This window comes from Rissa tridactyla, chromosome 1 (assembly GCF_028500815.1).
Source record: "Rissa tridactyla isolate bRisTri1 chromosome 1, bRisTri1.patW.cur.20221130, whole genome shotgun sequence".
Lineage (NCBI taxonomy): Eukaryota > Metazoa > Chordata > Aves > Charadriiformes > Laridae > Rissa > Rissa tridactyla.
Window position 1 is genome coordinate 103,004,628 of NC_071466.1, and position 13,862 is coordinate 103,018,489.

General features: G+C 53.2%; 1 protein-coding gene across 6 annotated transcripts in view; it reads left to right on the forward strand.

The window, feature by feature from the left end:
• RUNX1 (RUNX family transcription factor 1) overlaps nucleotides 1-13,862 on the forward strand; it is a 175,114-nt gene that overhangs the window by 87,045 nt on the left and 74,207 nt on the right. For all 6 annotated transcript variants that reach the window (XM_054224271.1, XM_054224506.1, XM_054224594.1 and 3 more), the window contains one exon: nucleotides 10,574-10,827. In XM_054224271.1, coding sequence (XP_054080246.1) covers nucleotides 10,574-10,827 — 254 coding nt within the window. The remainder of the gene's footprint in view (nucleotides 1-10,573; nucleotides 10,828-13,862) is intronic.

A 13,862-nucleotide genomic window follows, 5' to 3' on the forward strand; every position in this document is an offset into this window, starting at 1 on the left:
CTCGTCCAGTCCAATTAAATCTGAAGCTTGAGCTGCAATAGCCTCTCGCTGCGTTCCCTCTGCAACACCCCTGGGAAGGAGACCCCAGTCATTTCCTTGCTGCCACTTTGTTGGGCAGCTACTGGAAACGCTCTGCAAACTCACTGTGCGGAGCATTCCCGCAGGAGCAATGAATGAGCTACCGGCATTTACCCCGTCACCCTTGAATGGGTCATGGAACAAGGGGAAATGGAGAGAGAGCGAAATAAAACTCATCCTGAGGCTTTAAAACAGGAGATGAAGGGCAGGAAGGGACAGAAGGAGGCATTCCTCCACTGAGTGCCTTTACTAATGATATCACTCGCTAATACGAGTGTCACAATGTCATACTGGGAATAACGGCATCATTTTCTTTTGAACACTTCCCCTTTCATCATTCTAGTCTGTCCCACTTTCTAAATGGTGGAAGTAATATGGGAAGAAGAAGAGTGCAGTTAACTTTCTTATTTATCCTAGCTGTTAACTCCAGTCCAAAGTATTGCAAGACCACAACTTTCTGTCTGGCAAAACTGGGTGGGAGGGAGCCTCCTCTGGAAACCATCTTTCTTCCTTTTTGTTATGACGTCAGGAGCTCCTTTTCCTTAGGATTGAAGCATCTCTGCATCTTGTTGACCTGAACAATGAAGCCTTTATTTAGAGGGATAATGGAAGCACATTTTGGATTTAAAAGTCTTTCTGCCTTAATTTCACTGTCTCAAATTTGGGCCAAAGTTAGTAGTGATTTAGGCTTCGGCCCAAAGTCTTGGTATCATTTATTTATTTGCTGAAAAGCAATGCTTATGTTATAAAACTCCCCTGTAATTTACTTCTTTACTAGCAGAGCCAGAACTTCCCAGTAAAGAAGCCATGGATGATGTCCCAGAACTTCCCAGGTCAGCAGTAAAGCACAATGGGGATGCCTAGGGAAGAAGCTGTGTCCCAAGAATACACCGAGGCTTTCAGTCTCCTATTTATGGCCTTATAGGAACTTTTGCAATCATTTATAATTCATACTTAATTTTGACTGAAAACCAAGCAAACTGACCCTGAGAAAGGCAAACCCATACCAAGTCATTTGCAGCATGATCAGATGCAGCGTGAAGGCTACCATTACGTTTTGCCTATTAGCACCATGGCTATAGTGAATAATTTTTCCTAGACTGAGTATATTCAGTGGCCCGATTCTCTGTCTGGTCGCTTACCGCTAACTGCAGGAGTGAAGTCTGGGGCACAGGATGAGATGTACCTGCACAGCTCCTAGCATAAATCAAAATATCATCAGGGCTTCTCCAACACGATTTAAGCAGTCCAGAGCACTCGGGGCCATCTGACAGCTGAGCTGCAGTTCCTGCTCCGCCAGCGTGCCCTTGCCCTCAGAAGGGCTGGAGAAGGGTATAAAGTAGTTATATTAATTCTGTGCCGTCTGCAGAATCCTCCTTAAGCCAGAATTGTTCCCTGCTGTCCAGGTGGGTCAGATTTACTGCTCCTTTTAAATGTCCTGGAACCAAAGGAGTTGGACCATTTTTATTTTTTTTCCCCATTTGCTGGTACAAGGCATCTGTAATGTTCCTACCAGAGCAGAAGATCAAAAGACCAAATGATACCATTAGTGCTGGAGGTTGTTATGATGTGAACCTGCGTACATAAAAAATGCCACAGAAAATACTAGGTGTGGGTGATGTTATCTGCATTAATCTAGGCATGTAATGAGCATAGTATAATGGCACACAATGCGTATTTTTTAAGTCTCCAAACCAGTGAGTACTTATACCAGATGGCAGCTTTTCAACAATTTCCATTCCCTTCTCCACCCCATACTCCCAAGTATTTCAAGTAATTGGCTTCTTCTCTAGGGATTAGCCACAGTGGAATCATATTAAATGACTAATTTTCCTCACTTGGCCTCCCCCTCCCCCCACCCCCGCCTTTTAATTTTGAACTGTGCAGAGAAAGAAATCATCCAAAAGCTCTGAGTGTTTGTGTGTGTTTGTTTTCCACAGCTCTCTAGAATGGCCTCGAAATCATCTGGGCTTCTAGGTCATGTGGTACTTTTTGGCTTTGCTTCTACTATTTCTTAAACTTTCCCCTCCAAGGTGCTTGTCAAGCTCTGACTTGAAAAGTTCAAGTGATGTTGAATCTGCAGCTTCCCTGGGAGCGTATTCTCCTGCCTATTTGATCTTAGGATCAACGTTACCCCTGATCTCAAAACTGAACTCGTTTTACTTCAGTTGGCATCTGTTATTTCTTGTCTTATCATTTTTCACTAATGAAAACAGTTCCTCCCCTTCCTCTTTATAGTTGTCTTTCATGTACTTGTAAACCGCAGTCACGCTGTCCCCTTGGCTTCCCTTTTGCCCCAAATTATATGTATGTATTTAATTCCTTTCATCTTTCCTTATAGGTAGTTCCTTCCAGATCTTTAATCACCATAGTTGCCCTTCTCTCTAATCTCTCCCCTTCACTGATATACAGCCAGTAACACGGTGGCCAGGACTAAAACCCCGTGCTCTCCCTGGGATTTGAGTGCTGGGAAAATAGGACTGGATGCTCCCTTGGCTCTAGATGTGACCCCTCTGCTTCTGCACCTCCAGACAGCCTCTCCCTGCTTATCGTGCACCAAGCACTCAAATTTTACTTTGAGGAAGGCAAAATGGATTGCATCCTAGCTGGATGAGGGGAGAGGCACCCGCTGCCCTCTGCCTGGCTCTGTGGCCCCTGGCTCTGGGCACTAGCAGCAGGCACACGCCACACACCTGCAGGCTGACACATGCCCGCAGCAGGTGAGCACAAGAATAAGCCCAGCCTCAGCTTTGGCCCTTAACAAACCTCCCAGCAAAGCTGAGCTGGTCTGACAAAGCGGGATGTAAGGGAGGGGGAACATCAACACAGGCTGCTGCTGTAGTAACTTCATGTTTATTAAATCTCCCCCTTGAGGAAATGGAGAGGAAGGGTGCCATGGAGAAATGTCTCCAGGGGTGGTGGCACCAGTGAGGTGCTGCATTGGGCACGCAGTTGGGCACGCTGTGTTGCTGGGCATTGAGATTTCATCCATGCCAGTAGAAGTGTCAGCCAAATCGCGTTTCACCACCCATCCTTTTGTGGAGCTGCTCCTCCTTTGGCTTGTTGTGGTTTGACTCATTCCTTCACCCAGCAAAACCCTAGGAGGACCTGCAAAGCTGGGGTTAATGCTGGATGAAAATCCACAGTTTAGCCTCTCCTGAAAACTGTCCTTCCCTGGGTGTACCCCACTCCCTGCCCATTGCTGCCACCAGTCGATAGTTTGATTCAAGAGAGATGCAGCTCTCTCAGTTGCAGTTTCTGAATGATAAGGGAGGTGAAACAGTAAAAGGTAGCTCCCTTCATACATAGATCCATGTCCTTACCACCCATGTCTGTGATAATACGCTGACTATTCAGGCAAATCATTCCCCACACCCTCAAAACAGGAGTCATGTCTACCTTCTAAAATATTTTGAGTGACAAGAGCATGGATAGGTCTTCTGTATTTGGAAAGAAAAAGGCTCACAGCTTCTGCACAGGAAGAACGAGACAGGCTTTTGACCACTGTTAACACTTGGAGGTCCTAAAGAGGATGGAGAGTCCCTGGGAATATTTTCTGTGGTAAACTCGGGTCACAAGTAATTAGATGCCCAGGCTAAAGGTATTGAACGAATATGTGCTATTTTATCTTTCCTCACAACCCCTCTGCTTTGCATAAACTGAGCTGCAGCCAGTTTCCCTGCTTCCAGAGTAAATAACCTTATATCAGTTAACAGAGATCAAAGACGAGATCCCTGGAGGGGTTTAGGCACTCCTCCCTCCCTGAAACGGAGGGAAGTTAGACACCATACACCTGTGGAGTCCTGGCCGCATTCCCCCTGTATCACGCTGGCCATCTCACATCTCATTCTTGGTGGCATCATATGCGCACTTTACATGCCGGGATGAAATATGCATATTTCATTGTGTGAGAGAGATCGCTGCAGGAAATAAGGACCATCTTGCCTTTTTCTTTGCTGGCTGCTGCTTTTCTCTGTGCAATGTTTCATTATTCCAGTAGCCCAAAAAAATAATTTCTTATATCACTATAGCAATTTTTTTAAGGACAGTCAGTGGAATTACCCATAATGGTAACTGCTGTGCAATAAATATTTGCAGGAGCAATTCAGAAGCCTGATCCTACAAACTTCATTCACAGGTATTAACCCACTGATTCATCACTAGTAGAAGCAAGGCAGGCTTACACCACTATAAACAACTTTAAGATGGCCTTAACACATACATTAAATGAATTCAGGTGCAAGAGGTAAGAGCTGATCCACTGAATAATGCCACGTTAAGCCCAGATTCTCCAAACAAGTAAGTCTGTGCGTAATTGCATTGCCCAAAGAGACTCCTCTTGCATTCAGCGGAAATGCTGCTAGGAAGGAGGTTGGGCATGTTTCTAAGTGCTGGCAAGATCAGGGTCTGTAGACAATTCTCTCAGTCTGTGCTCATATGGTACCTGTGCCAGCTCTGTTAAGGTCTACAATTTTTTCTCCTTTAACAAAACATTGTGCAAGTTTTCTCCCATCCTGCACAAATCCAGACCTTTGCAAACAAGTGTCCATTGCCGCCTGCTTGGCCAGGGAATATTTACCTGTGCAGCGGGAACTTGCGTTGTGTTCAGGCTCTAATTCATCCTTTGCAATTTAGGCTGTTTAAAATTCACCCCTAAATTGCTGCTCCCTCTCTCGTATTTCCGAAGCTTTTGCTTAACTGTATTATGTAAAAAGCTCGGTGCTTTGTGGTCGAGTAATCCTGTACGACAGAGGCAAGGCATGGTAGATAGAGATTCACTTGTGGTTTGTTTACGGCTGTAATAAATTGATGTCAAAATACAAATGTAAGCAGTGCTGAATGTGAATTGGTAGTTACACCACCAGTTGCGATCCCCGGTTCAAAAGGATTCCTGCACAAAAGACCGACTGTCCGAGCCGGCAGGTTTAGCATCAGGGATGCTAAAAAGTCTTACCATGTGAGAAGAAACATCAGCTTTAAATACCCTGCATCGTTTCCTTACTTTGCCTTATCACTGGTACTCGCGCAAACTGCTTGACTTATTAATTCCTATTCTTCCAGAGTACCTGCACAAGATATAGTAAGGGGACAGTAAATTCCTACGAGAGTTCCTCTCTTTGTCATGCAAAAATAAAATTATATGGAAGACGATAAAATGAATTAGCTAAACAAACTAAAAATAAATAAAAAAACAAACCCAAACCCCAAACAACAGCCCACATGTAGTTAGTGTTAATGGGCATGTAAAATATGTAGCTCGATCTGTATCAAAAGATCCTCACCACCGTATTTTCCCTCTCTGCCCTCTCTTATTTAACTCCTTAACTTACCTTGCAAAAGCTTGGCTTCTGTGCAGTTAAAAAAGAATATTGTCACCTTTAGTCTACATTAAGGTTCTTCATCTCAGCATTGATAGTGCTGCTAAGTTACAGAATACTGTAAGCATGGAGTATTTTCTGCGTCTTCTGTTAAATCGTCGCATTTTGTATCCTGACTATTCACGTGTGTAATAGATCGGGTTCATTTCGTATTTATAATGAGCTCAGATTAAGACGGGATGCAAAGCAATGAGTGAAATTCAGCTCGACATATTTATTAATTTAAATACAAAATACTCCCTACCTCTTGGCGAAAACGGGACAGGGGAAAAAAGAGGGGAAAAACCCCCAAACACTACATGAGTATTTTCACATTTTAAGCGAGGTATGTAGATGTATGTACATCCGTAAAATAACTTTTCTTATCTCTACAATGCCCGTAAAAAGTTATCAGCCACTAATATACCCCAGATGGCTTTTAAGCTGTAGTTTATAACAGCCATTTGCTTGTATATTTTTTTTTTTCCTTAAAACAGAAGGAAGCCTCTCCCTAATAATTTAAATTCGGGATAATTTCATAGAGAAAGAAGTAACCGTGTCAGAGATGGAATTAAAAAAAAAAAAAAAAAGAAAGGAAAAAAAAGAAAACCGCACACAAACAATTGACTCTTGGTGTGAAATAAGAGAGCTTTCCGCACCAACTTCGCCTGCTTAAAACCGGGACCTGTTGCAAGCGCGGCGGGAGGGTGGGATGAGCCGCGCTCCGCCGCTGCCGGCCCCCGCGGAGCCCCCCCGGCCCGGTCTGCGCTCCCACCACGGCACTTTGTGGAGGGGTGGGGGCAGAAAACCGGCCCCGCGTCCTTTGGCAGGGGGGAAGGAGAGGAAGGAGGCAAAGGGGGAGGGCATGTGAAGACGAAACTGTAACCCTCCGGCGGGGAGGTGCCGCGGTGCAGCCCCGGGCGCGGCTGGGGAGCCCCGGGCCCGGCGCCGCCTCACCCGTCCCCTCCGCAAAGGGACGTGCGGGGCAGAGGGGGGGAGCCGGAGCCTTGCACGCCCCCCCGCAGAGGGGAAAGCGCTCCCGACCCGCACTGGAGGGGTGCGAGGAAACCTACACCTTGGCGCTGGTACCGTGAATTTAGTGGCAGGCGGCTGCGCCGCTTCCTGAACTCAGTTGCGGGTCTCCGCGGCTCCCCGCCAGAGGAGCCCTGCCCCGCAGGGCATACGCGCATCCCGCTCCCCGGCAGCAGCCTCCGGGCAGGCAAAAGCCGATTTCTCTCACCCAGGGCGCTTTCAGTTTAATTGCGTGTAAACCAGGGAGCGTAAACGGCAGGAGCTCGCTCTCTGCTCCCGGTCGCGGGATGCCAAAACGCGTACCGACAGTTATTTTCCCAACTCCGGAGCGTTTCCAAAGCGGGCGTCGGCAAAACCAAGGATCCCTTCTGCCCTGTCCTCGCCCCCGGGGTAGGGGAAAGCCGGCGGCGGGGGGGTGGGTGCCCGAGGGCTTCCGAGCAGCTGCCGCGCAAAGCGGCTCTCCCCGCGGAGCCGCGTCCCAGGAGAAGCGGCGGGGTCGCATCCCCTGCGGGACCGCAGCCCGCCGTGGGCTTCGGCGGGGACGGGCGGTGCTGGCCGCAGCAGGCCGAGCGGGCAGCGCCCGCCCCCGCCGGGGGTCGCCCCGCTGCACCCCGCCTCCGCCGCCCCCCCACCCCGCGCCGAACACCCCCCCCGTTGCCCCCCCCTCCGCCCCAGCCGGCTCCCCTCTGCCGGGCCGACGGCGGGCGGCGGGCCCCCTCTGCCGGCCCCGCCGCGGAGCTGCACCGAGGGCCGCCCCGGGGCAGCCGCCGCCTTGCGCAAGGCCCGCCGGCGGGCAGCAGCCGCGGCCCGTTCCGTGCCGCCCTTTCCGAGCCCGGCTCCGCGCGGTGGGAGGCGGCCTCGGTGCTGTCCCCGCCGCCGCCACCGCGGCCACCCCACGCACGCATTCCCACCCACCCACCCCGCCGCAGCTGCTGTCGGTCCCCTTCAAAGCCCGCCCGGCCCCGGGGGAGCGCGGGCGGCCGCCGCCGCGGCTGCTGAGCTGGCGGGGGCGGTGGCGGAGGGGGAGGTGTCCTGCGGGTGGCCGTGGGGAGGGGCGGCCGTGACGGCGGGGACGCGGCGGGGAGAGGAGACACGGGCGAAGGAGGGGTGTGAAATTTCACGGAGGGAACCCCAATTCCGAGCCAAAAGCGCGGCGGGGACGGGCGGAGGCTCCGCCGCGACGGCGGCAGCGGGTCGGGATGTCCTCTTTCCCAGCTCGGCTTACGCCAGCGGCGAGCCCACGACATTCGCGACCAGCACCAAAAAAATAGAATAAAAAAAAGAAAGAAAACCACCAAAACCAAAAAAACCAACCCCAACCCAGCCCGAAAGGGCAGCCACGCCCCCACCCAGCATCCTCGCTACCGGCTCCGCGGGCCCAGGCCGGCTGCTGGGGCCGGCGCTGGCGGCCCGCTGCTGCCCGTGCGGCGCTGTCCGCCCGCCGGCCCGGCCTCACCCCCGGCCGGTGCGGCCGGCTGGCCGCTGGGCTGAGTCGGTGGGGAGGGGATGTCCCCGGGCTGGGGGCCCGGCGGCCGCCCCGACCTGTCGGGCCGGCGATGGGCGCCCCTCGGGGCCGCGTCCTTGTCCGCGGGGGCGAGAAGCAGCGGGGCGGGCGGGGGACGACAGCCCGGCGGCGGCTGCCTCGGTGGCCGCCGGTCCAGGGTGTACTCCCTCCGCGGGGAGAAAACGCCCCGGAGCAAACCCCGCCGGAGTGCTCGCCCGGCGCGGGGCGCAGGCGTGTGCCGGAGGGGCGTCCGCGGGCACATTGCGGGCACCCTCCGCTCCTCGGTGGAGCGGGTGTCCCGTAAGCGAAGGGCAAGCGGGATCTGCGGCGGGGCCAGGCAGAGCCGGGCGGGCGGGTCGCGCCGTTCTGGATGCCTTAACGCCCCCCCATTCCCCCGGGGCAAACCGCAGGCACGGAGCCCGCTGCACATGGTGGGAGGAGGTGGGCGTCCTTTGCGGTGGGCTGGGTGAGCGGCAGCCCCGCGGGTCCTCCCGTGGGGGTGCGTGGGTGCGGTGGTGTCCCGCCGACCCGGCGCTCACCCCCCGCGCCCCACAGTAGCGGCGGCGGCGGCGGCAGGCGCGCCAATTCCAGGAGCCCCCTGGCCCGCGGCCGCGCCCTGGCTGCTGCCGGGAAGGGCGGTGATTGGCCGGCGCCCTCCCCGTATGCAAAGCAGCCGGGGGAATGACATTCCTCCGCACGCCGCCCGCCGCAGCCGACTCTCGCGCCCGGCCACCTCCATTCATACCGGCGGCGGCGGCGGCGGGAGGGCGGCGGGGCGGCGCTCGCGCCCGGCCACCTCCATTCATACCGGCGGCGGGGACCCCAGCCGGGCGCGGACCCAGGAGCGGAGCGGCAGGGCCCGGCCCCGGCCCGGCGGTGCCCTGGTCGGTCGGTCGGTCGGTCGGCAGGCAGGAAGCCTGAGTTTCCCCGCGGCTCACGTGAAGACCCGAGCGAGAGCTCTCGGCTGTGGAAATGCGCTTTCTCCGAGCGGTCGTCTGGGCTGGAGGCTGGCACTTCTAACCCCCGGCTGGCAACTTGTGGGGATCTGGGCTTCCCCGGGTTCTTTCCATCTCTCTCCGTTGGGGTCAGCGGCTCCTTCCACCCCCGCCCGCCGCCACCTCCTCGTTTGCGGAAGGAAAGCTTTCACTCGTTCAAAAGTAGTGGCTTATTATTATTTTTCTTCAAATCGTGGGTGGTTTTTTTGTTTGTTTTTTTTTTTTTTTTTATTGTTGCTTGTTGGTCGCTTTTGGTTTTCAGTGTGTGCGTGTGCGTGGGGGCTCTCGGCGCAGGCTGGCAGTATCCATCCCGCTGGCTGGAGGCGGCCGAGAGAAAAGCCATGTTTCCTAAAGCAGGCTTCCACCTGCTGCGGTTAAAATATTGTTAAGCAGCCGGTTCCTGTGGCCGAGTTAGAGGAAGACTGCCTCAGATACCAAAAAAAAAAAAAAAGAATTGGCAATGACTGCCGAAGTTGTTGCAGACTGTTGGTTTGACTGCTGAGGAGGACGTGAGTGAGAGAGAGAGAGCGCTGTTGCACACACAAAACCACAGAGAGAACCCACAATTTAACCAACATCCCCAAACCCAAGTTTTCAGCTGTGGACCTTTTAGCCTCAGAGCTTGCGATCGGCTGCGACCTTTCTTTAAACTGATGAAAGACGTTATACCAAAGACAAGTACAAAGATAGAGATTTAAAGCTTGAATGACATGCACTTGAGCTTCTTTTCTTTTTTATTTTTGCGCAAGAATAATTGAAAGGTCATGACACGAGTACTCTTAGAGCAACGCGAACCAAACTACTGAAGCTGATTTTCAAGGCTGCTTTTAAAAAAAAAAAAACAAACAAAACAAAAAACCTTGCCGAGAACATTAATGGATTCCTGTTGTGTTTAAATTCTCTACAGATTATATTGTAAATATTTTATGAAGTACAGTATATGTGTGTGTGCGTGTGTGTACGTGAATATATACATACAGTTGTAGCCAGCTGACCTTTGATCAGAAAGCCTAGCTCGTGTACCGCCTTCTCTGAAGACTGACCCTGAATTTCCCTCTCTTAAAGAGCGATTTTTTTTTTTTTGCCTACGGAAGACGCTGATGTATTTGTTTTCTCTTGGGACTGTAGAGAAATCACCTGGAAGAAACCGATAGGCAACTGACTCTCTGGGAAGCCCAGGCTTTGCATGTGTTTCTGACCGCCTCTTGTATTTGACTCGCATAAATTTTTCCACGTGCTTTGGGAGTTTGGAAGGAGTTTTCCCTCCGGTAACTTTTGGCGTCACGGCCGCAGACTAGATGCCCAGGCGTCGCGGTAAAGCCCCGCACGGACGACCCTTTCGCTTATCGGATTAACGTGATCTGTTCCGCAGCGCCAGGACGCCAAGAGTTAAGTCTCGGCGTGCTCGCTATCTCAGCCGCCTTCAGCAAAAAATTAACTTTGGGGACTGGCGTAGAAACAAGTTTCCCCCGGGTCCTCAGCCTGTATCCGTTTATGTTGGTCCCCAGAGAGCAGATCGCTGAAGAGTTACGCTCGTTTCGCTGTTTTGTAAAAACTCTGTGGAGGTCTTTCACTCAAAAGGCTTGTTGTGATGCGTATCCCCGTAGATACCAGCACCAGCCGCCGCTTCACGCCGCCCTCCACCACGCTGAGCCCGGGGAAGATGACCGAGCCGCTGCCGCTGCCCGGCGCCGACCACAGCGGCGCCTTGCCGGGGAAGCTGCGCAGCGCCGACCGCAGCATGGTGGAGGTCCTGGCCGATCACCCCGGGGAGCTGGTGCGCACCGACAGCCCCAACTTCCTCTGCTCCGTGCTGCCCACCCACTGGCGCTGCAACAAGACGCTGCCCATCGCCTTCAAGGTACGTCTTGCCGCCTCCCGAAAATCGCGCTTCTGGGGGGCAGGGGCGGCGGGGAGGGAAAGGGAGGGGAGGGCAGGCTGGGGGGGCGCGGGGCGCAGACCCCCGGGCTCGGACCCGCACCCGGACCGGGATCTGGCCGGCCGGGGGCGACGGCTCGCCCCGGCGGGGAGGCCACGTCGGGGCCGGTGGTGCGGGGCAGCCGGCCCCGCGCCTCCTTCCTTCCATCATTCCTTCCATCCTTCCTTCCTTCCATCCTTCCTTCCTTCCATCCTTCCTTCCATCCTTCCTTCCGTGGTCGTTGTCACTCACGACAGCGTGGGAAGGCGTGGGGCGGGCGGGCGCGGCGCGGTTCTCGGCCGGGCTCCGGACATGCGGTGGGCAGGGCAGGCTCCCTCCGGCCGCTGCATCCATCCCGCTTCGGCCCATTCATAACTCTGGTGGTGAGGGGCGGCTCTGCTCAAAGGGTAAAAAAAACAACAAAAAAAACCCCCAAACAAACAAACAAACAAACCCAAAAAACCCACACACGCAGAAAAAGAAAGAAAAAAAGGCCAAATCCGAGGAGTTTGGCTGCTCTGGGGACCAGATGCCGGCGCAGCCCGTCGCGGACGGATGCAGGGTGTCCCGGAACGGATGCAGGGTGTCCCGGAACTGCAGGAGCCCCGGGCTCCCCCAGAAGCCGGCCAGGGCGGCGGGGGGGTCCCGCTGCAGGCAGCCCCCGCGGCGGAGCGCCCTACGGGGTGTCACCGGCGGGGAACACCCGACCGCAGGGAGCGCCCGGTGGCACCGGCCGACCCCGCTCCGGGGGTGCCGGGCTTCCCCCCCGCAGGCTGCCAGGGTCTCTTCGGGAAAAACCCACATCTTTCCTTTTTTTCTTCTTTTGGCTGCTTTTTAGGATAGTGAATGTTGGGGCCTACCCTGCGCTTTCCTCCCTTTCCCGGCCTGCTTTCCCGTTACCCGGCTTTAAGTAAAATTAATTCCCCCCTCCCCCTCCTCTTGGTCACGCTCTTTTTTGAGTTGGGTCTATCGCTAACTTCTTGAATGCTCTGGTTTTCTTGCTACTGATGTGTAGACAGGCTGCAGAGCAGGGAAAGGAAAAGGTGATTTTTCTCGTTATCCTTTTCTCCGAGGCAGGAGGCGCAGAGACATGCATCTCCCGGGGTTAGATTTAGGATCGGGATTTGTAAAGCTCTTGCTTTCTTTTGCGGTCACCGCTAAACACCGACTGCCTCAGTACAACTTTTTTCGAAGGCGACCAAACCCGAGGCTTTCCGATGGCTTTTGCGGGGAGCAGAAACGAGGGAGAAGGGAATCGGTTCAGCTCCCAGAGCTTTGGGAAATCCTGCTGAGGAGGCGGCTTTAGGGAAAAGTTTTATTATGTCTGGAGAGTCTCCTTGTTTTACGGATTACATGAGTCTGGGGAAAGGGAGGAACTAAGCGACAGAGTCCGTTCCTAAATTCACACATTTATATTAATTATTGTACTGTCACCCACGCACTAGGCAACTGCTGCTAATTACTCGGGAAGCTGTCCTCCTGGAAGGCAGGGTTACGGTGTAGAACAGGCGTGAAAACCCGCTCCGCCCCGCCGGGAAGGGAGATAAGCGAAGTCCCCAAAGGCGGCCGGTGTTTCTCCCGGGGGGGGTTCCTTGCGGCCGGCGGCTACCGCGGCGGCTCCCCGCCGTGCCACGCGTGGCCGTGCCCGGGGCGCGCTCCCCGCCCCGCTCATCTCCCGGTGGGGAAGAAGAGGGGGGGACACACACAAAAGGCGTCCCTTCCCGCTCCTGCCCGGCCGCCCAAGCCGCCGGCGGAAAGCGGCGCCGCCGCCCGGCCACGGCCCGCCCCGGTGCCGCGACACCGGGAGCCGCGGGGTCTGGCATCCCACCGGGAACCCGCTCCCCTTCGCCGCCCCGGATAGGGGGGCTCCTGGGTATGTGAAAATTGGAAAAGAAACCCCGGGGGCTGGTTTCGAGAGGTCGCTTTCTTTCCTCGGTTCCAAACCCGCCCCCCGCCCCCAAACCCTCACAGCTACTGCAAACCCTCCGTTTTAACTTGCGAGCCCGCTCCCAACTTCTGCAAACAGAGTAAAGGGTCAGGTTCTCCAAACAGACGAAAGCAAGCGGTTGTAACACTGAGATAGTTTAACCTAGAAATACGCAAGAAAAAAAATTTTTAAAAAAATCTCCCCCCAAAAACCCCAAACCAACTAAACAAGAAAACAGAACAAAACAAAACAGGAGAGGGTTTCCTTCTGAGCTCCTGAAATGTTGCGCTGGGAGGCACCTGCTTGCCGGGACGCCCGGTGCTGCTCTTACCCTCCCCAAGCGCTCAGAAATGAGTCCTGAAATAGTTTGCCACGTATAAAACAACGCCATTGGTTTTGTACTAAATACCGAATATTCGCAAAGGCATTTTTTTTCCAAGTCGTAATTTTTAAGATAATTTGGAACAGGAACTAGAAAATTCAGTTCGGATCATTCCTATGCTGCCAATATCTTATTTGCATCTGACAAAAAAGCGCTGAGTTTTATCAAGTATTTGCTAACAACAATTACATCAAGAAAAAGAGAGAGAGTTTTCTCTTCACGTTTCTGTAGAAAAATTCACTTACTTGATCTTTAGAAACGGGATATTATTTCAAACTAAAATGATCATTTCCATGCATTACTTTTTTTTCTAAAATAAAGACTGATTCCGAGAAACCTAGAAAATAATACATAATAACTCTAATAAGGTGCCATATAGATTCATTGTCCAAACGCTGTTAAGAAAGAATCTACATCTTAATTTAAAAGGCCAATTTTGTTTGATTGATGCAGCAGAAGTAGGTAATTTAGGTACCCGGCAGCACTGCAACTCTGCTACTCTTGTTGCTTCTCTGGAAATACATATTTTTAAAAGTTAAGGAGTACATCAAAGTACTAGATAACTCCAGTCAGCAAGTCCCAACTTATCTGTTTAGTCTTTTTTCTAGTGTAAATGTTTGTATTTCTGTTTCTATTGTCTATGACTTTTAACTCTAGTTTCTTTTCTGC